The following is a 21453-nucleotide window of genomic DNA, read 5'->3' on the forward strand; positions in this document are numbered from 1 at the left end:
ACTCTTGCCCCAGACAAAAAGGCAGAATTAGAACACAGCCTTTGTGCAGATCAGCGTTCGAGGCATTACTAAATATCGCATCTTCGGTGCCTACAGTAATTTACAGTTTCAATGTTTACTAGTAACATTTAAAATCATCCACTATGTAAGGAGAAAGGTGGTTTTAAATTCCACCCGGCTCATTTCCTCACTTCCTGATCAGTCACAAGGAGAGTGATATTTAAAAGGGCAACTCAAGACAGGATGCCACGCTGTCGTTACCCGGTTCGTGGCTAGTTATGTACAGAAGTTGCACAGTGCTACCCGTTCATAAATCTGGGCAAGAAATCTGTTCCATTAAATGGAGAACAGCAGAATCAGAGGACTATTCAAGAGAGATCCAGAGAACAGGAGTGCCTTAACAACCCACAACAGAAGTTCAGAAACACTTAAGCAAAAATAATGCTTACAGGGAAACCAGGAAGATTATTTTTCATTGACATAACTTCTGAACGCTTACTGCAATGACGAAATTAGCCTAGCATAAATACAGACAAAACCCCCACAGTTTTTGTAACATGAGAATACATGAATACAGGCTTCATATTACACAGTTTTTAAAAAAATAATAATAATCAAAACCGTTATTGTGGGTCCTAGGAAAGCAAAACAATACAAGTATTTTAATTAGATTTATTACTTTTTCAGGTTTTTCTTTAAGAAATCTGGTAAAGTAAGTACATGTCTTAAAGACAGAAAAAAGAAAAATCATTAATAATTTGAAGTAACAGCATTAAAGAATTGCCTTTAAGGCTAGTGCAATGATTTAGCGCTTAGTATAATGTCCCTGATGCACTTAGGGACAAAAGAATTAAATTTCAAGTCCGTCAGTCTCCAGATTTGCAGGAGAGAGGTATAATGTCAAGTGAATTAAAGAAGATAGATGAGTTGACAGATTCAAGGGAGCAATCACAGTCTTCAGGACACAGACAGATCTAGCAGTTGCAGAATGAGGATTGACAGCCTAAAACTCAAGGAAGAAGAAAACCAACCCCCAAATAGCAATGCTCTGGAAATAAAGGTACATATAACCAAGTGCTGACTTTGAGTCCCAGCAAGCAAGACAAATGCATAAAAACATTTTGAAGTGATTTTAGAAGTCAAACTTTCATTTAGTATCAATAGCACTAAATGATTTCCACTTTCCATTTAGCAAATGTTTTTCCACTTTCCTGCATTTAGCATGAACTTCCTCCAGATATACAAAAAGCCCTGCAATAAAACATGCTAAAATTGATTAGAAGAGAAAGGAAGAGAAGCTCATGAAAGTCTGGTATAGATCAGATCAGGCAGACAAAGAGAACAAAATGTTTTCTCAGTATGCATCAATCATACAAAAAACCCAGAGGACTTGGTGCCAACGGAGAGTTTTAGCTCCTCAGACATCTTTTGAGATAGACAGAAAATACTTTTAATTTTCTTACCTGAGGGAATTTGCGTTTGATAGATGTCAGTGCTCCCTCTGGGAGTTTGGCAAGTTCTGAATCTCTGACTGCGTGTACTGTTGTGGCTCTAGGTTGATGGGTTAATGCCTCTACCTGAAAAAGTACATAGCCAAAATATTAAAGATAATTAACAACATGTTGCAAAAATCAAATGTCAGGATGAAGCAAGTGAACAATTCCCAAGAACCGGACTGTCATACTTGTTGCTCACACACGTTCAAAACAGAACGCTATTTCCCCCCAAGAGCACTTAGAGAGGGAGCTTACCGAAGGCACATCCGTCTGCAACAAGTATTAGCATCTATTTAATCCAAATATCTCAGGCGCACGCTCTGCTATCAGACAGTTGCAATTTTTCACAGAACTGGAACCCATAGCACCAGACAGACAGTATTACAAGAGAAAGTTTTGTTTGAGCTTTTGCAAGCTCTCACACACTGTGCATCCACAAAGCGAGGACAAGAACTGCTTTTAACGCTTGCCAGAACAACAACCAGAGGCACACGATGAACTCACCATCACAACATCACTTATACCTTTTAATCCATCATTTTTAATTGTGATAAAGCCATCTAAGAGAAAGGAAAACCCCACTTCTCTACTGCTCTTTCTTTCTTCTTTCCTCAATGCCACACTCAAATACTTTCATTTTACTTTCAGCAGCTGAATACCAACAACCTCAAAATAATCAAGACTCCCTAAAAATTAAAGAAAGGGATGAGGAGCACATCAGCACATTTTGTCCAGAAGTGACCTTTGCTTTTCCAGGTTTTGGGGTTTTTTTTACATATGCATGCGTATCTGTACTATGTAAGCAGGAAAACGTGACAGTACGCACCTACCTGAATAGTGCCCAGTTATTTCACCTAGAAACATTTATTTTAGTGAGAGTATAAATTTAAAGAAGAAAATTATCACACAATGAAAATTAATACAGAGATATTCTTCTTTACGGGGAGAACCTGACACAATACAAACAAACCCGGGTTCTAAAAGCCTGCTCTGCAAAATGCAGCTGTTCCCCGAATCCCCAGCTGCACCATCTGCAGAGCCCCGGACCCGCCACCAGCTCTTACTTTGTTTTGAAATGCAGAAATCAAATTCCCTGGTGAAATATCTTCACATGTTTAATGAGATAGCCTGCTAGGCAAGATGGCATCGTTCAGAGCTCAGGCGTGAGCTACAACATTTAATTGCTTAGAAACAGCCTGGTGCTCAGTTTTGCAAGTTTTAGCAACAGGCAATGTTTACTGGGTTTAAAATGCACAGATCAGTCATTTTGAAAAAAATGGTTTTCACTGTAGTAGCTGTAATTACTAAGGTTAACATACAAACAAAAAAATTCCTCACTTTAACTGCAATTTATGGACACTTAGAATAAAAATGAACATGACATTTCATTTTAAGTTTTCCAGTACAAAAAGAAGCAGAAAATACATCGGCTTATAATTGTTCGGTTTGTTTTGGGGTTGGGAGGTTTGATGGGGGTTTTTGCATTGGTTTCTTTTTCAGAATTAGTTCCAAAGCTTATGTTTAGAGCAAATTCCAACACAAGCAATGCTTTTACTATAGAACTAGGGGCTCAGACACACAAAAAGTTACCGCAATGTGTGCAATGCCCTGTACCATGGCTGAGCTGTGCCAGGTGCCCAGGCATGTACTTCTGCTCACAGTACAAGAACATTAATTTAAAACACACAAGTCCATGACCCCACTTCCAACAAGAGTGCTTTCTTGGAAGACTACATGTGCATAAAATGGACAATTCAGACAGCCAGAACATCTAGATCTCAAAAACTCGCAATTAGTCCAGAAAGCTGAGATCAGCCTGCTAATATTAACTCTAGCTAGTACAGAAGAGTTTAATCAACACCAATTGCTATGCGTGAAAACCTGCACAAGTAAATTTAAAGTAACTACATTTTGCAAGACCTAGCCTTTGTTTTTTGTTCCGATGCCAGGGATGTTTTGTTATGTAATCACGTTTTAAACTAGTTGTATAGAAGGGGAAGAAAAGGTCATGCCGTCTTTGTACACACATTTAGGGAGAACCAAGTCCCCTTTAGGTTCCCCAAATGATTGTATAACGTCTTCTGTTTTATCTCTCTCCCCTATTACCAGCTTTTTATCACAGTTTTTGGCTCTGTAATTTAGCTTCCTTATCCTGAAAGCAGGTTAAGAGTTTCAATTGTTAAAATAAAACCTTTCCTCTCACCCAGTCATCACCCGATTGAGTTTAATTTGTAAAAAGAAGAAAAACACTCAAACTGTCTAACATCCTTTTCCACTCTTTTTGTGATGTATGAGTGCATAAAATTAACTGTGCTCCAAAGGGCTCACAAGTCTTTCAGAAAAGATGAGATTTGTAAGAAAGGGAATTAAAATTTAACTTTAAAACAGAGCCTCAGGGATTTTTTTTTTTCTCCAAATTGTGACTTCATCTTTTCGAATTGACCCGTACCTCGTCCGTAAGCAGATCAGAGGGGAGACGGAGACCTTTTTCAAACCTCCTTTGCAAGGAACCATTCAAATCTCCGGAGCAAGTGGCATTTGCAACACCACCAGTGTTATGGACCCCCGCAATTGCAGGGAATTTGTTGAATGGACTTCCCAACTGATAACAGAAATCGGATCTTGTATTACTCTCACATACAGGTACTATAAAGTCCTGCCACTAACTTTGCTATTTTCATGCAAATACACCCCAGTATTCTAGCATGGAAAACAACCAGGTCCCAGACACTGTACAGCAAGAAAGCCACATTCAAATCCTTGGGCTCCTCTGCCCACTGAACCTTTTGAACAAGTTTTCTTATTTTTCCAGGTTTGTAAATAGTACAAGACTTAGAGATCTAGCTTGAACTTTAATATTAATAAAATCCACCTGTGATCAGAAGATCAACCCCATAAGATCATTCCCTTGGTCATAAAAAAGAAATTTAACATTTTGATCACCCACCACAGCTGCAACAAACAAAGACACCTCCATAATAACATTAATAAACAAATGTTTCAAGAATTAGTATTATTATCTTCCAAGTCTTATTCAACCTGACCAGGGGGAGCATATATTTGTATTTATAATTACCCAAGGCTCTCTTGTGAGCTCCTTCCCAGACTACCATTATCATTTACCCATGCCAGCGTGAACACAGCTACATTTGCTCCAGTGCAAGAAAGAATCAGTGGACTCTCTCCCACTTCTTTTCAAATTCAAGTCAACGTGATATATTTTGCTTAAGGCAATAGTGCAGCTCTGGTTCTTCTCCCATAACATCCGTTCCTTCTCCTTAATAACAAGCCTCTAAACAAGTTCTGCCTCACTGCCCATTTCTGGTCTTCTCTTTCAATTTTTAATTCACCCATATGCTATCCTTGCTCTTCCTCTCTCTCTCAAACAATCCTCCCGTTTCCCTGGAGTTCACTGAAGGCTTGAGCCCATCCCCTCTGCTGCTCTGTCTGGACCGGCTATTCTTCTCTTTGCCATCCTACCTAGTGTTGTTCACTTTTCCCTCATGTTGTAAACTCAGCAAACCTACATTACAGGGCTATTTCCACTTGGAAAGCCGTCTCTCTTTGAAATCCAACTGCTATGCATTATTTTAGTGGTCATGCCAAAATGCTAAATGTTCCGTTCATTGCTTACCTGTCTCCGAGGTCTATCCCTTGGCTCCTCGTTTACAGCAAGCATCAACGTCTCCTCTCTACCGCCATCACACCCTCAAGAATCTGTCCATCCATCATTGCCCTTACTTCCATTTCCTCCAAGAGCTGCATGAAGCAATGCCTCAAATGCTATTAATAATTTGCAACAAGGATCAAATAGCAATTTAGAGCAATTTATACTCTGTGGTTCTTGTAATTGATCATGAATATTATCATAGGTGATGGTCCCTCCTGCACTGTTGCAGTTCTGTTGTTCCTAACATTAACAAAAAAAAAAAAACAAACCCACACACAACAAACCAAACCCCAACTATAAATAGACCTATGCTCTTTTTACTGTTTCAGTTATTATGACAGCTAGGTTTCTCATATTTTCTCCTAGTTCAGTATTAAATAGTGACAAAAGCACGTACGATGCATCCATCACATACAATGCACATGATTCACAACCCTAGCTTACACGCTCTTTACAAAGAAAAAGTCTTATTGTAAATCTTTTAAAAGGAGAGGGAAAAGCAATTTATATTCTCATGACCTCTTCTGACTTCATTTTCAACAGTCATCCCTGACAGTTCTTCTTACAGCTTTCCAAATTACACAGTTGGAAAGTGAAAACTAGCAAGTGTCATCTTCTGCAAGTTGGTCTAATTACTCCAAATTCCTTTTCCTACATCCAACAAATCACTTTGAATATTTGCTTCAGTGTGTGCATAGCCCCAGTGCAATAAACAAAGCTATTCTCACGCTTAGCCTTACGCATCTGAGACTTCATGGAGGACTTGACCAAAACTGAGGCTGTTTTATGTGAGTCTATTTGCTGGCAAGAAAACATTGCCTCTCCATACAAATTCAGTCTCACTTTAACAAATTATTGGGCGACTTTTCTAATAGTCAGCAAACAGTAAAATGCAAATAATTTCACAATACTGTTTCTTGTGCAGATTATTTCTTTCCAAGTGAGTTTTCAGGTCTGCCGAGTGCAATAGTACATAGGTCCAGTCTGAATTAGCGACAAGTCAACAGGATCGTGTTCATAGTCACAGGTCCACTCTCCCTGACTTTCAACCACTGGCACATTTATACACTCTTCTGGCTCTTCCTCTGCATTCCCTTCCCACCCATGTTTATTTTCATAACGTACTGCTTTCAGTTTCTCTTCCTTCATAGCTACTATTCCACCCTAGATTTTTTTTCTTCTCTCATACATCATATTTCCTTCTCTCATATCAATCTTCTCCTTGCTACCAGCTCACAAAAAGCAGGAATCTCTCCACATCAAGGGTGCCCTGCGTTTCGACCCCTGCACTGCCACCCCCCCCCGGACACGATACAGTGAGAGGCAGCAGCAGCCACAGAAAGGAGAGCACCAGTTATAACGAGACCCTGGGAAGCAGGTTAGGACTCCAAAGATTATTAAATGATGTAGCTTCAACTCTTCAATTCCAAATCCTCATTCATTAAAGCCACAATCACCACCATCAATTAGCTTGGTATTTCTAGGCTCAAGTTTTCCCGTTCCCACAAGACACTTTGGCAAGACCCAGCAGCCAAGAAACACGCACCCTCTTACAAAAGAGTGTGCCAGGGAGATCGGTCAGGACACAACCAGCCGTGCTTCAATGAAAGCAGCATCACGTCTAACAAAACAAAGTGAGAACTCTGATAACAGTCAAAATAGCAAAAAGGCATTTTCTTCTCTTCAACGCAGGCATAGCTTCCAGCGGCAATCAGTGGAGGGGACACAGACCACCCTGAGCAGGGGTGCAGCAACTCAGACAGATGCTTCCCAGCACAACTGCGGTGCTGCTGCCGGTGCACGTACCCTGCGCAGAGACCCCGGCTCCCCACTGAAGAGACAAACGGCTCAGAGGTCTGTCTGCCAAAACTGCCTCCTTGCTCTCTCCTTACACAAGGTCCACCCTGAACTGTGCCAGGCACTATGCAAAACCAACAGCTCACCCAAAGGCATGGGGGAAGGACCATCACAAGACAGCAGGAAACACAGGGGACAGGAACGAAATACACTGTGCGAGGAAGTGTAGATGCACCCATGGAGGCATAAGAAGAAGAAATATCAACACTGACATCTGCTGATAGTTTAGGAGGCTCCAGGAAAGGGATAGGCAACAAGTCAGATGCACAGGTACCACGTAGCACACCCGTATCTCAACGGCCAACACAAGCACCGGAACAGCGCAGGTGCAAAACACACACGCGTGGATATTCACAGCAGTGTTTTTGCTAGACAAGGATAGGAGATGATGCTGCTACAACTGAAGACAGCAATATAACATAATCAATGTTGCATGAAGGGCAACCAAACACTACACGGAACAATTTTTTTTTCTGGTTTAAACAAGCTGCTCTCAGACCCCTCTTCAGCTCATTTGCACCTGAAGCAGCAGAGGATGCTAATCTCAAAGGTGTTTCCTCCAGCCATCAGTTTGGAAGGATCTGAAACACTAACTTGTTTGTATCAGAAAAGGACAAAGGAGGAGACACTGCTGGAAGCAATGAATGAGTGGGAAGAGCAACCAGACAATCTATTTGTGGGAGCAGTGCCAGTGGATGAATGCAGTACACCATGTACTCTTGAAAGTTGTTCTAACAACCACCGTGTGCCAAGTTAACCCCGTGACTGAGGACATCCAGACTTCTGCTATGCAGAAAGAAGAATCCAAACCTCCCTCCCTCATTTTTTAATGTATATATATTAAAAGACTTACATACATATACACACACTCATACATGTATGTCTTACTTTGTATATCTAGATGTGTAAGTGTATATATAAAATATATGTAAAAAGTAAGTAAGACTGAACTTGCTACCTTTTGTAATTAAGGCAGTGGGAGTCATGCTACAGGTTCTCCCGAAAGGACTGAGCCTGCATTTTGTAGCAGTGCAATGACAGTCCTGTTGCAGCAGTGAACGTCATTAAGGGACAGGAAGTGATAACAGTCCTACCTAGTGTATTTAAGTTTCACTCCTTATCTACATGTGGCTATGGAAAAGATGGGAGGTTGCATGCACGTTTTGCTCCCCTAATCCAACATTACAGTCAAAACACCACAAGAAACCATACCAAAACCTCTCTGAAGCACACACACAAAACACCCAACAAATCCATCAAATTTATCCAGATTATTTGAAGAGTATCTGCAAGTGCATCGCCACTTACAGGCATGCAGCATGCTCCTCTTACGGTGAAATTATACCTGAATTTCAACAATGGAAGAAGAGATAACAGAACACGATGACCTGCGCCAATACTTTCCAACAAGGGAGAAATCCAATTGCCTTTGACTCAGCTTCACACCACAAGAATACCAAACCTGGCTGGAACCTTAGCAGTATCCTTTCCCCATCCTTCACTGCTGACTCTTCCCCCATAAATACTTTCTGTCGCCGCTGCTGGACTCTGCTTCCCACTACTCGCTGGCCTCCAAGCATTTTCATGATGAAGAAGATCACACCTCTCTCTTACTCAATGACTCTTACTTAATGATGCTTGTCTAAAAGTTCTAATCAAGAAAAGAAAAAACAAACAACTTTTTTGCCAACAACTTGTGTATTTTGCCAAGGTTAAAGGGGATGCAGTATTAAGTCCTGCTGTTCACAAGCCAGCCTAGTTCAATCCAGCATTTTGCAAAATGGAAGGGAGAAAGGAACAGAAGGCAAGGGAAGTGCAAGACTGTCCTGAAGGCAGATCAGATGTTGTATCGAGAGTTAGTTGATAGCTGGACACTAGCAATGATATTATCACAAGGGAGTTCAGCTGGAAGCAGGAGGGAGACCCAAAATAGCTTAAGGAATGACAGTTTGATGTATTACATCACCTATCTGAAACCCAGCAGGTCACAACTTCTATCACTACCTGTCAAAGGTCCTAATAGTCTCTAAAAAGAATTTGGCTACGGAGATAAAGCTCTCTGCAGTTTTATCTGTGGCAGCTACAAAGCCAAATGACTTACCCACCTAACATTAATGCCAGATAATTTAATGCCGGATCCTGTCAAAACTGTGCCTGTGGTTTTCCCAGACAGTGATGAGACCATTAAACTGTACCACAACAATTTTCAGTTATGAATGGTCTCTTACCTTCATCAGCTGTTAGAATTTCAGGCAAATAAAGATAAAAGATAAATTGTCGTGGATAAAAGAATAAATTGTTGTAGAGAAAAGAGTCAGAAAAATAGACAGTACTCAGCAGCTCGCACCGTAAGTGAAGATGCTCGTAGGAATCCAAGGTTCAGATGGCTCAGATGAGTGACTTCAATTCAGCCAAGAACACCCTCAAGACGAGTTTGGAAATCAGGACATCGAGCTTCTAATTTCAGTCTGACACTAATTCAGCTGTGCAAATGTGAACTCATTTCTCAGAGCTTCCTCTGTCTCACTTCACTGCTGGTAAATACTGGGGTTTTTGTTGTTGTGTGGTTTCTGTTTTGGTTTGGGTGGGTTTTTTTTTAAATACAATTTCACACCTAAGATGCTGCTAGGCAAATAATAATTTTTAGTAATGTATTACCAAGACAGACGGTGGAAGAGATGGAAAGAGAACACCTCCTTTCAGAACCACGTCTTCCAGCTCAGTTCTTGGACCTCATCCGCCTCCAGTTTCCACAGATGGGCTGTGCACAGAGAGTGCCTGAGGCGCCACTAACCTGAATTAACCCGAAATCTGTTTTTTTTAGTGACTTAAAGCTTTAGAAACAGAAGAATTCACAATCTGAAAAAATTACAGGCAACTAATCAGCAAAACACATCCACACATTTAAAAATGACAAAGTAAACCAGCCTGAAGAGAGTAGAACTTGCTCAGTTTTAGTGCGGTTGTCAGGGGTACAATGATATTCAGCTGGCTTTGGCAGTGTCAAAAGACAGCGGCATATGATAACATTAATACTGATAAAGAACAAAAGCCTGACAAGTGTAATCCTGATACTGCTGTGTTTCCTTTGAGGATTACTCAGCAATTAAAGATTTCTAAAGTTACCATTACATTTCAAAAGGACAATGCTCCAAATCTCTAAGGAAACCATAAGCCATTTACAGATTCTTCTTGGTTTTCAACTTTTTAGAGAGAAAAAAGCCACGCACATTTAACTGTATTAATGAGATGAACAGCTTAACATCTAAAAACACTTAAAAGAGCCATTATTTCTAGAATGTAACGCGTGATTTCTTCCACAGCAGAACTGGTATGCTGCAGCACCGGCAGATGAGGATTCTTTTTCTGCAATTTATCACTCGTGCTGCCCTGCATTAAAAGAAAGTGTTAGTGCACAAATGCCTTTCTGCACTTGTTTTACTATTTTGCTACCCAAAACCAACTGGCTATAAGCATGCTAATAAGAAGGGGCTTTCTGGTTGTTGAAAAGAAGCAGAAAGGATCTTGAATTAACCAAAGCATTGCTTCAACTTTCCCACTCAGTAGAGCATTTTTGAAAGCCGACTGGTTTGCTGGTAAGACACGGCAGACAACAGTTTTATGAGGCAGGTGGCTACCAATAAGTCTAGCTATAAACTACGTAAGAGCCCAGCTTTTAAAATTACTTTAAGTTCAACAGCTGTCACTGAGGCCCCTAAGAACTGCCTGGCATTCAGTCATCTTACCAACACTGCAGCCATTCTTCAGGAACTCAATTAAGACAAAGTGTTGACTTGCATAAAAAGCTAATTGCATAGAAGGTTCTATCATGTCCACATATTTGAAGGGATCAGGCAGTATACAAATAACTTCTATTCAGCAGGAGATTAATCTGCAAGATAGCTCTGTTGGGTTTTTTCCCCCCTTCTCCTCACCCACTAGTGTCCTTCCACCAATGCAAAAACCAAAGAACATCCATCTCAACAGATGCTTGGAGTTGTAACCCTGTAACCCACCTTGACAACCTATTTTGCAGGTTGTATAAAAAAAAGCACTGAATAACTGCCCCAGTCTCATCAGCAGTGCTAGGGACAACACTAAATGTCAAAGCCTGGCCAATTTGCCTGGTATTGATAGGCATAACAAATAAACAAATGAAAAGGAATCCTTTCTCAGACAACAATGTGTTAATGAGATCAAGATAAGAGTAAAAACTACAATTTGCAGCAGTTAACCAAGATCAGAACTAAAGCAGCTACATCAAGAAAAAAAAAAAGAGAAACTAATACAAGCATTTTAAACAAATAACTTAGTGAAGAGAAGCCCTTTCACTCTATCAACACACAGTGGGCTTTTCTGATTTCCTCTGGGGTCACCTGGGCATGGTAGAAGTGACACTAGAAGAGTTAGCTTGCATTTTACCCTTTAGCTCACATAACCGTTTAAGAAAATTAACATTTCAACAATTCAAGTGAATCTGTAGCAAACAGCACCAACAAATTAAAAGATCCCCCCCAAAATGGGTCAAATTATAGTCTCTAGACAACAGGACTTCCGTCAACTGTATTTCAAATGGGAGGAATTTATCTAACATTCTTCATTGCCCTTTAAAAACTACTTGGAAGGCCTTCAATTGAGTTTTGACTTGATTTGACCAGATACAGCAACTGGAGTTGCCCATCGATAGGGTCAGCAGCAGCAAGCAGATAGCAGTGCCCCTCCAAAAAGGTTCTGGGGGAGTAGGGATCATTTTCCCCTGACATAACTATCCTCGTCAGCTCTTCAGCCAACTACACAGGGAAGGCAAACTTTAGTTTCTAATCCGTTCTTCTCCCGCGAATTGACAGACCTCAGAAACAGATGCCATTGAGTCAGTATAAGGAACAAAACAGCTCGAGCCACAAGTTTAGCCTTGGGAGCACACGCACATGCTTGAAAATTAACATCTTGTCTGAAAACCTTCATTTTTTGGTGCTTTTCTTCTGAAAGCAGAAGTGGCAGATACTCATCTCTTACGCATATGAAACACAGCATTTTAAAGTTCTGAGACAAAGGCAATAAACAAAAATACATCAACTACAAAACTCTGTATTTAGTTAGCGCCCACAGTTCAGAATGACATGGGGGGGTCTTGGAGGGGTTTCAAGGAGGAACATACCATCAGTTGACCAAAATACCAGTTACCAATACCAACTACTACTTTCATTCCCTGCAAACACCTAGAACCCCCCAATTACTTCACTTTTAGGGAAAAAACCCAACCCTACAGCAGGCTTTTAAAGGTTTATGACAGATCCTGCAGAAGGGGATAAACAAATCTTTTTAAAAGGAAAAACGTCATTCTACTAATGCCCTCTGCAAAGAACGGCTACATTAATCTTGGCAATCTTTACAAATCCTCCCCCATGTTTTCGAAAGACAGCCAGAGCATCGAGATTCGTTCAACAAATGGCAGCATGAGTCAGTGGGCCTGGGAGCTGTGGGTAGGAAGGAGTAGATGACGTCCACAGAGTCACAAAAGTCTTCAAATTATTCATGTCATAACATGGATCCAGAAAAGTGACTTATGGTTTAGGCATAAACTATATAGGTATTTCTGTATCCGTGCCTAGGGACTCACCAGCAAACATGGCACTGTTACAGCAAACACATCCCAGTCCATCCACCGAATCAACCTCTCTCTCCGCACCAGATAAACGGTTGAGCTAGCATGAAACTTTATGCCAAAACCAGCACTAGCGCTCGTACAGGAGGTAGAGTTTAGACCATACGCTCCACTGTCACTCAAAACTGCTTTCAGAAAGTGGAAGAACAGCTTTGTTGTTTTAACCTGGGAGCTCTGCAAAACTCCAGAAGCTTGACAGTGAAGCTGCAGATCACCGCTGGTGAAAGCAAGCAGGGAAACGAGCAGGAAAATGCTTGTACGTGTCAAAACTGACAAACCCTTATTCACACACTAAAAGGCCTCATACCAGCATTAGTCACAAAAGATCTCAGCTTTTGTTCCTGTCAAACCATGTCAGGGATACCTTTATACCTTTAATGAGGTATCCCAAAGAGGTAGCCCAAAAAAGAAAAAACAATGAAATAAACTTTGTGAGTGTGCCTAGCACACTCAAGAGTAGACGTGCTTCTCCAAATACAGTCCCAAGCCAACAGAACTGCTCAGCCAGAAGTAGCACTGATCTTGGGAAGATATCCTTAAATACTGTCCACATATAACTCAACAAATACAGTGCAGTCACCAGTCCACACCACTTTTGTCTTCTGCTGGGAGTATGACCAGAATTGCCTCTTGTACTCCATTGCAGTCACTTCTGAATGATATACAATTTATTTTAAAGTTACTCGGCAAGTGAAAATGAGCTGCGAACACACATTGAAAAGGTTCAGAGACTTCACCCTCCTTACAAGAAAACTTTTTACTTCTCTCAAGAAAAACAACTCAGATGTTAGGGCAGTTCCCAGTCTCTCAGAGTACACGAGACCTCTGCCACAAACACTTTACAATACAGATGCTGGTCTGTGGCCCAGCTGCCATCAGACAGCTAGGTCTCACATGCTGAGGGTGTACTCCTGCCCCAGCTACAGAGAGAGTGCTCCATTATAGACATGGCCAGTGATCAAGGGAAAGAAGCAAGGTAGCAGAGGAGAACCTCTTACACCTGTGGGTAACACAACTGCTGGATCAAGCCACTTTCAAAAATACCACCTTTGGCAATCAGCACAATCTTGAATCGGCTCTCTAGAGGAAACCAGCCTTGTACTCCTCCTTCCTCAATCTCTATAAACAAGAATTTCTTCCCATACTACTAATAGTAACTCTCATGTTTTCTTTATTCAGAGGTACGGTAATTCTGGCTATAAACAGATACACATTAAGTGTTCAGTTTTCAGCTCAGAAAGCAGAAGAGGGCCTGAACAACAACCTCAGAACTTCAGAAACCTTCTAATTTTAAATATAAAACTCAAACAAGCCATGCGTATTTTCTGATACAGGACTCCCATTTCAGTTCAACTAGGTCTGAGAAACAAAAAATGAACACAGGAGAGAAATTAAACATGGATAAATACTACAATTTTGAAATCAAAAGTTGCTTTAATACCTTTTAATAACTGCACATTCCCCGACCAACCTGATGCAGCTTTGAAGTTAGCTCTGCTAACTTGGAGGGCGTTGGACTAGACACTTCCAGGGGCCCCAGCCAAACTCAATCTTCCTATGATACTAAATTTATTCAAATCACTACTTAGTGCACATTCCTGAAATTCTTCCTGAACTATTCTAACAGGCTGCTCTCCTCTCAACATGAAAGAAAAGTAACTCATATCACAAAAGAGCACTGTGCGGGGCTTTTTGGTTTGGTTGTGACTTTTTTTTAATCTTTCTTTTTAAACTAAGTCTAGTAATCCCACTCATGTATTATTATATAAAGTTTCCAGGTAGAAGGGATTTTCCATCTTTTCAACTTGTGAAAGCCCTTAACTAAGATTAACAGTTGATCAGAGCAAGATTTTGTTTTGGTGTGGAGACAATACCAAGTTCTCAGCCAAACAATTCATTTTTGAAACTGGCTCTTACCACTCCAATTAAGTCTCCTCGTCCATATTCACCCGTCAGGTGCTTTTTTCCATCATCCATCCGTATGACTGAGCGAAGTCGACCATTCAACACAATGTACGTGCAGTCTGATTTGTCACCCTGCCTGCAGAAAGAATAATCAAGAACGAGGATTAGTGAAGCATCTTTGCTCAGCAAATGCATCTAGAGTCTGTTAGTAAAGTTGATCATCCTTCCCTGCCTGGCTTAGAGGACATAGGAAAATGTTTAACCAACAGCTAAACATAACAAGCAAACAAGAAACTGAACGGGCATCTGTTAAAAGGTGATTTGGAAATATATGTTTAATATTTAAATGTACAGGCTTTGCACAGCTGGTTAATGTTAGGTCTGGAAGCAGATGACCAGAATGCAAGTGGTCTCTAGGGGAGGCACCAGGCTCGCTACTGGTTACAGCAGGAGCTTGTTGTCATTGCAAGGTCAATATGGATGCAGAGAGAAATTCTGCAGCTCAAAGAGGAAAAACCCCTGAGTGGCTCAGGATTTGGATTCCTTTTGGTGCGCACATGCCAGTCTATCAGGAAGCTTTTGCTATTTCAAGTTTGCATGATTAAGAGTGCTGCAAGATTTCCAGCATAAGCTAGTACACAGAAGAAATGCCATACTTCTGGTAGTGGAGTTAAAACTAATGCAAGGAATTCCAAAAGATTTTAACAAGATATTGACAGCTATGACTGCTTTGATGCACAAAGTAAACCAAAACTTCCATTAGCATTAGTGCTACAGGTATAGTTATAAAAATTAAAACTACAATTATACAGAACGCATACTAAATTAGACCTTTATTCTCCCACCACTGCAGCAACCATATAATAGCTCAAATGTATCCTAGTACCAAAATCCATAAAACTAAGTCTTCCCAAGGATAACTTTTGCCCCTTAAACCTGAAGTGCAGTGCCTATTTTCAATTTACTATTGAATAAGCCTAACTGAATTACCTTTGAGTTTTGTCGTTTATTTTAGAAAGGCTGAAAAACTCTGAGCAATAGACGTTCATGCCCTTAACAATGCAGAAACTACCACCAGAACATACAACCGTCTATGTCTTAATAGATTATGTCACTTTAAAAGCTTGCCGAGACAACATAAAGGATGAGGAATAGTACAAAAGAATTTTAATAACACCTGGAGACAAGACGCTGAAGCAGTGTTGATGGATACTGCAGAAAGAAAATAATCTCAAAATAGGCAAGCAGATAAACCTGATGGAATAGTTGATAAATTTAGTCCAATGAGTTTCTTACCCTATATATCACCAAGGGAGCACAGCTCCTTAACTATGAAAACTTAAATATTCAACAGACAACATACAATTTTGTCCATGTCTCACCTGTAAACAGCTCGTCCAGCCTCAACCTCCATCCAATCCAGGGCAAAGTCAATTTGCCTAACAAACGGGGACATTCTCTGCACAACAGTGTGGGCCACACCAAGAACTACGCTTGGCTGTTCCCGCATTATCCTAGAAGGAAAACAAAAAAAAAGTGTTATTCAAGTACTTCCCCAAAACAGGAAAAGGTACACAGGTATGACATCCCAACGCAGCTGTTGGCAATGCAACTGGGCAGTTACATAGGCACTAATTCAGAAGTTAGTACACACCCGTGTACACACTCCACTATCGCCACAACCACACTACATCAGCGATCATTTGACAAAGTATGGGGCTGGCCAGCCTGCCAACCTAGCCCAAATTAAACATCACTCAAAGCTGACACTGTCCTAGTAGCAACCAAAGTTGACAGCATGCTAGTAGGATGCTAGCTAGTCCTGCTGCCTGGCCCAGTTCCCTTCTTAAAGCGAGCAGTGGGATGGATAGGAGCCATGCTAGCTCTTGTTTATGAGCCACCTTCCAAACCTCCCCTTCACCCAGGTCTCTTATAACTCAGGAAAATGTCCAGAAGATTATCCCTTCCTGCCTTTCTGCACCTTTCAGACTCACATGTGCAAGTGCTCACAGTTTCCCCTAGATTTTATTGCAGGTCAGAACCTTATTATATGTGAAATCCGATGCTCTTAAAAAATAAGAGACCTGCAAATGTTCCCTTTTCCCCGTTGCAAAGACCATGAAGAACTGAAACATCTCCTAATAAAGCTTCTGATCTTCATGCTGAATCTTTTGAGTGATGCTTAAAGTCTTTAGTAGTAAAGATACCATGTAATTCAATACTTTTCCCAAACTGAAATACTTTGAGAATGTTCTGCCAGTGATAACTGCAAACTTGACACTGACTGCGAGGCCTGAGGGAAATCGCTCTCACGGACATCTGATAACTGCTCATAAATGTCTTATTTCTCATTCTTTTTAGCCTAAAGATCACTGCATCCTGTTACCTTGTGAGTAAGCACTCAAATTCTTACTGAAGCGCTACTCCCCAGGAGAGAACTGATCACGCACATCTCTAGATGGTGTACCTGTTAGGACATCTTATCTTTTCTGTTCCTGAGCAGCATGAAGAGCAATTGATGGCAGACTACTAAAAAATAGTTACTTCACAAGAGGCAGCACAATTCAGAAAGAAGCAGGTAAGTGTACGCAGACCCGGTACGTGAAGTGCGTGCAGACAGAGATGAGGCAGCTACGTTAAAGCCACACATGGGCAGAAACAAAGAAGAGAAAATGATAAATACTTAGTATATTTTCTGCATCAATGTTCCCTTTACAATGAAGACACCAGACTGCCATAAGACAATCTACTTAGGAGACCCTGTGTATGTGGGAACTCTCACTAAGCACAAATCACGTGAGCTTCGTATCTAACCTTGCACCCTAAAAAACAGGGAGGAGAAGAGAAAGGCATGGAAGGAGCATTGTCAGTCTTTGTTCCGTAACTAAAATATGGCTCCTTGTGGACCACCGTAACCTGGCAGAAATGAGAGAAAGCCCAAGTAGAGATGCATAATCCTAGCATGTGGTAACTGAAGCAAACTCACCGGGAGCCTGGATGAAGCACAGAAACTGCCCTAAAGTTTCTAAAACATCAGATCTCTCATTCATTAATCCTATAGCTGCAGCAAGAGACCCAGAGCTAACAGTAACTATGGGTCAAGTGCAGCACACAGAGCACTGCCAGGAGCTCTCATGTTTATCTACTCTTCTTACCCAATGCCTCAAATTACTACTTTTCGCAATAATTAAGCTTACAATTTCTTCAGCTGAAATCCCTGAATTTGAAACAGAAGAGATTCGTAGGCGTATATCCCTATTCCATATTGAGCTCATCACACTCATACCCTGACACTCATATGTGCTACTAGGTAAATTAAACTGAACACCATCTCTTGCATTTCGCACTGTTTAAAATCCAGCCCTCAAAACCGGATTACAAAAAAGCAGGACAGCTTTCCTCTCCTGCCCCTCGTCTCTTCCCCTGAGGTTTCCATGCCCCCCCACCCTTCTCCGACCCAAGATGCCTACAGACCACCCTGGTTTTGATAAGCTATTTTTGCACATGAAAACAACATGCTGTCTTACAGAAACTTTACCACACTAATGTAACTTGGAGCAAAGGAGAAAGGAACTGCAAAAGGCACCCCAGGATAAGCACTAATAAACAGACAACCCTAATCCCTCACCACACGCAAAACACCCAGCCCTATCCCCCTTCTCAGCTGATCTAAAAGTTAAATAAACCCCCTGAAAACTCTGGAATGGTTTAGCTCGTTGTTTTTACTCTACTTGCTTATTTAGCCCTCGAAGTCTCCTCCCACACAGGCTGTCTGCTGTGATCAATAAAAGCCATTTACTCCTTTTCCTCCCTCAAGATACGTATCTTAATACTTAATGCATGGAAAATGTAAACTACTAACAGGCTGCTTTTATTTCCATCTGGAGCTCTCTGTTATTTCACCGAGTACTATACAGCTTCTACAAGAGTATTAGCATGGAAGGTAAAAGCCCACCGTTATGCACAAGAAGAAGAAAGCAGATTTTTTTTCCCCCCCATTATCAGCCAGGTTTCCTTCCTTTCACCTGGGCATTTTCATCTTTGCTCTTCTACTTTGCACATGCCTGACACTGGGAAAATTAAAAGCCAAAGCTCTGTACTACAGAAACCTGTTCCTGAAGGGATCCTCAGGATTCTTTATTAGAAAGCTCACCAAATACAGTGATGAAAAGCCTAAACTAGTGTCTGTGAAAGCCTGGGACTTACGCAGATATTCTTGTGGATGCAGTTTGATATTCAGGCTGGCTGGCAATACAAAATAAAAATCAAAGCATTCCTGCTAATCTGGCAAGCACACACCATTAACACTCTAAACTGTGAAATTTACTGAAGCAGAAAATGTGACAGAGTCCTTAGTACTGCAGAACCTGAACATATTCCCTCAAGAGAGTCTGGTGACAACTTGATTACACTGTTCGTCAGGAGACACCAACAGTTGCAGCGTAGGCACTGCACACTCAGTACATCAGTTCAGCAAAATAGCAAAGCATTTAAGGTACATACTATATAATTAGCTTGTGTCACCCCTATACTTAAACTCTACCTTTACAGATAGTTATTTAGTCATGTTAGTACCACGTAAAAGGCTCCTGCCCCAAAGTTTCAGTGAAAAGGATTTAACCTGTTGTCCAACATCCAACATGCAATTCTAAACCCTGCGCTACTTCCGTTGCTGTGCTCTTTGCCTAATGGCAACTATTGACCGTGTTCTTTCTGCTTCGCCCTCTCATTAATTATTGAGAAGAGACATATACAGTGTTCCAGGGCAGCTCAAAGAAAAAGAGTAATATATTTGACAAGAAAGGAAGAAAGGAATTTTGGAGAATAATGGAAGTCAAATTTCTTCTGGTCAGTAAGATAAGAGCCAAAAAAAAAAAAATTAAAAAAAATCATTCCTGTGAGACTCAGAGAAGGAGAAAGCCTAACATTGTAGGACTATGAGCACAGAATTTGGCACAAAAAGTGGAAAATAAAACTTCTTTTTAATTTTATCAATAAGTTTTTCTTTTCTCATAGGGTTCAAAGCAAAAATGAACAAACCTGAAGAAATCTCATACTTTTCAAAGACTTTCTACAATGACACTTTTAAATATGGGAACAGGAGTTAGAAGCGATATAAAACTTGGGTTTCAGGAGAAATTGTGAAGATGGAACACTGGAAGATCACAGAGATCATAAAATGCAGAGAACTGGCATCAGACTTTTTAAAAGAGAAAAAGAAAGATTTGCAAAGGTCCCAAAAATGATGAAGAGGTGATACAGTGCTGGGTTTGGGATCACTGACTGGTAAGGAGTTAATGGAAGCAAAATGGTAAGTTGGAATAAACAAGAGACAACCCGATTCTAGAGAGAGAAGAGAAAACTCAGGAAAATGAGCTCAAGCAAATGAGTCAATCCAGGACTGAATATCAAAACTGAAAAAGAGGAGGAAAAGGCAGAATGTGACTGGTTGGCTGAGACAACAAAATGAAATTTAAAGTAAAAAAACAACTGAGAAAACAACAGTAGAAAAAGAAAAAGCAGGAGTTCATAAGAAATAGATCAGATAGCGGATGGAATGGCACAAGTGGGGAGCATCTATCAGAAATTAGGTCAAAGAGTTGACATCCACCGCACAGACCTGGAAAAACACACCTAATCAACCAAGCACACTGCTGAGAACAGCGTGTTCAGGTTTACAGCACACAGCCTTTTGCCTGAGGTGAAAAAACAAAATCACAGAATATGAGGCTGTGGTAGAGTTGATTTCAAATACAAACAATGAGAATTATTTAGAAAGTAAGTATGCAGAAATATACAACATAATAGCAGCCTAGAAAACACAACCTCAAAAAGTCCTACACATAACACAGGACTGATGGCACATTCAAGCAGAAGTTGAAAAAGGAGATTAGAAAAGGAAATAGAGGTATTTGACACAAATTATGTGTGTGAACTAATAGTAAGCCTTAACAATAGGATCATGGAATAATTCAAGAGCATTAATCATTAATTTTGGACAACGAGGCTAACCACAGTCATCATATCGGGTTTGGGTGTGTGTTTTTTAATTAAGAAATACCTATATCCTGCTTTAAGCATTAAGTCACAAGTCAGGTACTGCTTCCAAGGTCCAGAAAGGAACCTGTCTCGCATTGAGAGTAAGCATTGAGAATCTACAGTTACACCAAGACCAATCATTCATAACACATCCAACAGCCTGGGCTGTGTTTGGAAACAGAACTGGGTGGTTCTCCAGAAAAAAAAAAAAAAAAAGAATCTAAGAGAAAGGGCCTGGCAAAGAAGCACCCAGCAAAGCACAGGCTCTGGCCAGACTTTCTTATTTGGATTATGAAGTATATGAGTCTTGGGTCATAAATCACACCCCATCAGGTTAAGTGCTCTATAAACCGGGAACAAAAGAGATACCACCATTAAACATTACCATGTTCCCTGCACTACCTCTTGCTGGAGATAAAGCCATCTGATAGATGGGTCAGAGCTCATCTGGGTGCTTAAAACTCTCACATAAGCTATCTGGTTTGCTACAGGATGCGTTGTAGCAGTACTACGCCACACATACATCCACCACTCCCATTTGTTCAACAGGGCCATAAAAAATTAAAAAAAAAAATCAATATATGTTTTCATGGCAGAACTCACTCATAGAAATGGGACTTGGAAATAGACAGGAAGCTGCAGTCTCGATTGGCCTTGATGGTGAAAATCAGTGGTTCCCCAGTCAGGACAGCGAGCTGGCCTACAAGTTCTCCTGGATGGGTAATGAACAGACAGGTGTCCTCCTCTGAGTCTATCTTCCGTTGGTACACATGAAGCATCCCCGAGACCACAAAGCAAACATTAACATCCTGGAGAAAATG

General features: G+C 40.8%; 1 protein-coding gene across 3 annotated transcripts in view; it reads right to left on the bottom strand.

The window, feature by feature from the left end:
• PNPLA7 (patatin like domain 7, lysophospholipase) overlaps nucleotides 1–21453 on the bottom strand; it is a 125659-nt gene that overhangs the window by 74521 nt on the left and 29685 nt on the right. For all 3 annotated transcript variants that reach the window (XR_012045731.1, XM_072883478.1, XM_072883479.1), the window contains 4 exons: nucleotides 21236–21441; nucleotides 15976–16107; nucleotides 14606–14729; nucleotides 1464–1577 (listed from right to left, as the gene is read on the bottom strand). Coding sequence is in view for 2 of the 3 variants with exons in the window: in XM_072883478.1 (XP_072739579.1) it covers nucleotides 1464–1577; nucleotides 14606–14729; nucleotides 15976–16107; nucleotides 21236–21441 (576 nt within the window). In the remaining variant the exon portion in view is untranslated. The remainder of the gene's footprint in view (nucleotides 1–1463; nucleotides 1578–14605; nucleotides 14730–15975; nucleotides 16108–21235; nucleotides 21442–21453) is intronic.

Source organism: Ciconia boyciana, chromosome 18 (assembly GCF_034638445.1).
Source record: "Ciconia boyciana chromosome 18, ASM3463844v1, whole genome shotgun sequence".
Taxonomy (NCBI): Eukaryota; Metazoa; Chordata; class Aves; order Ciconiiformes; family Ciconiidae; genus Ciconia; species Ciconia boyciana.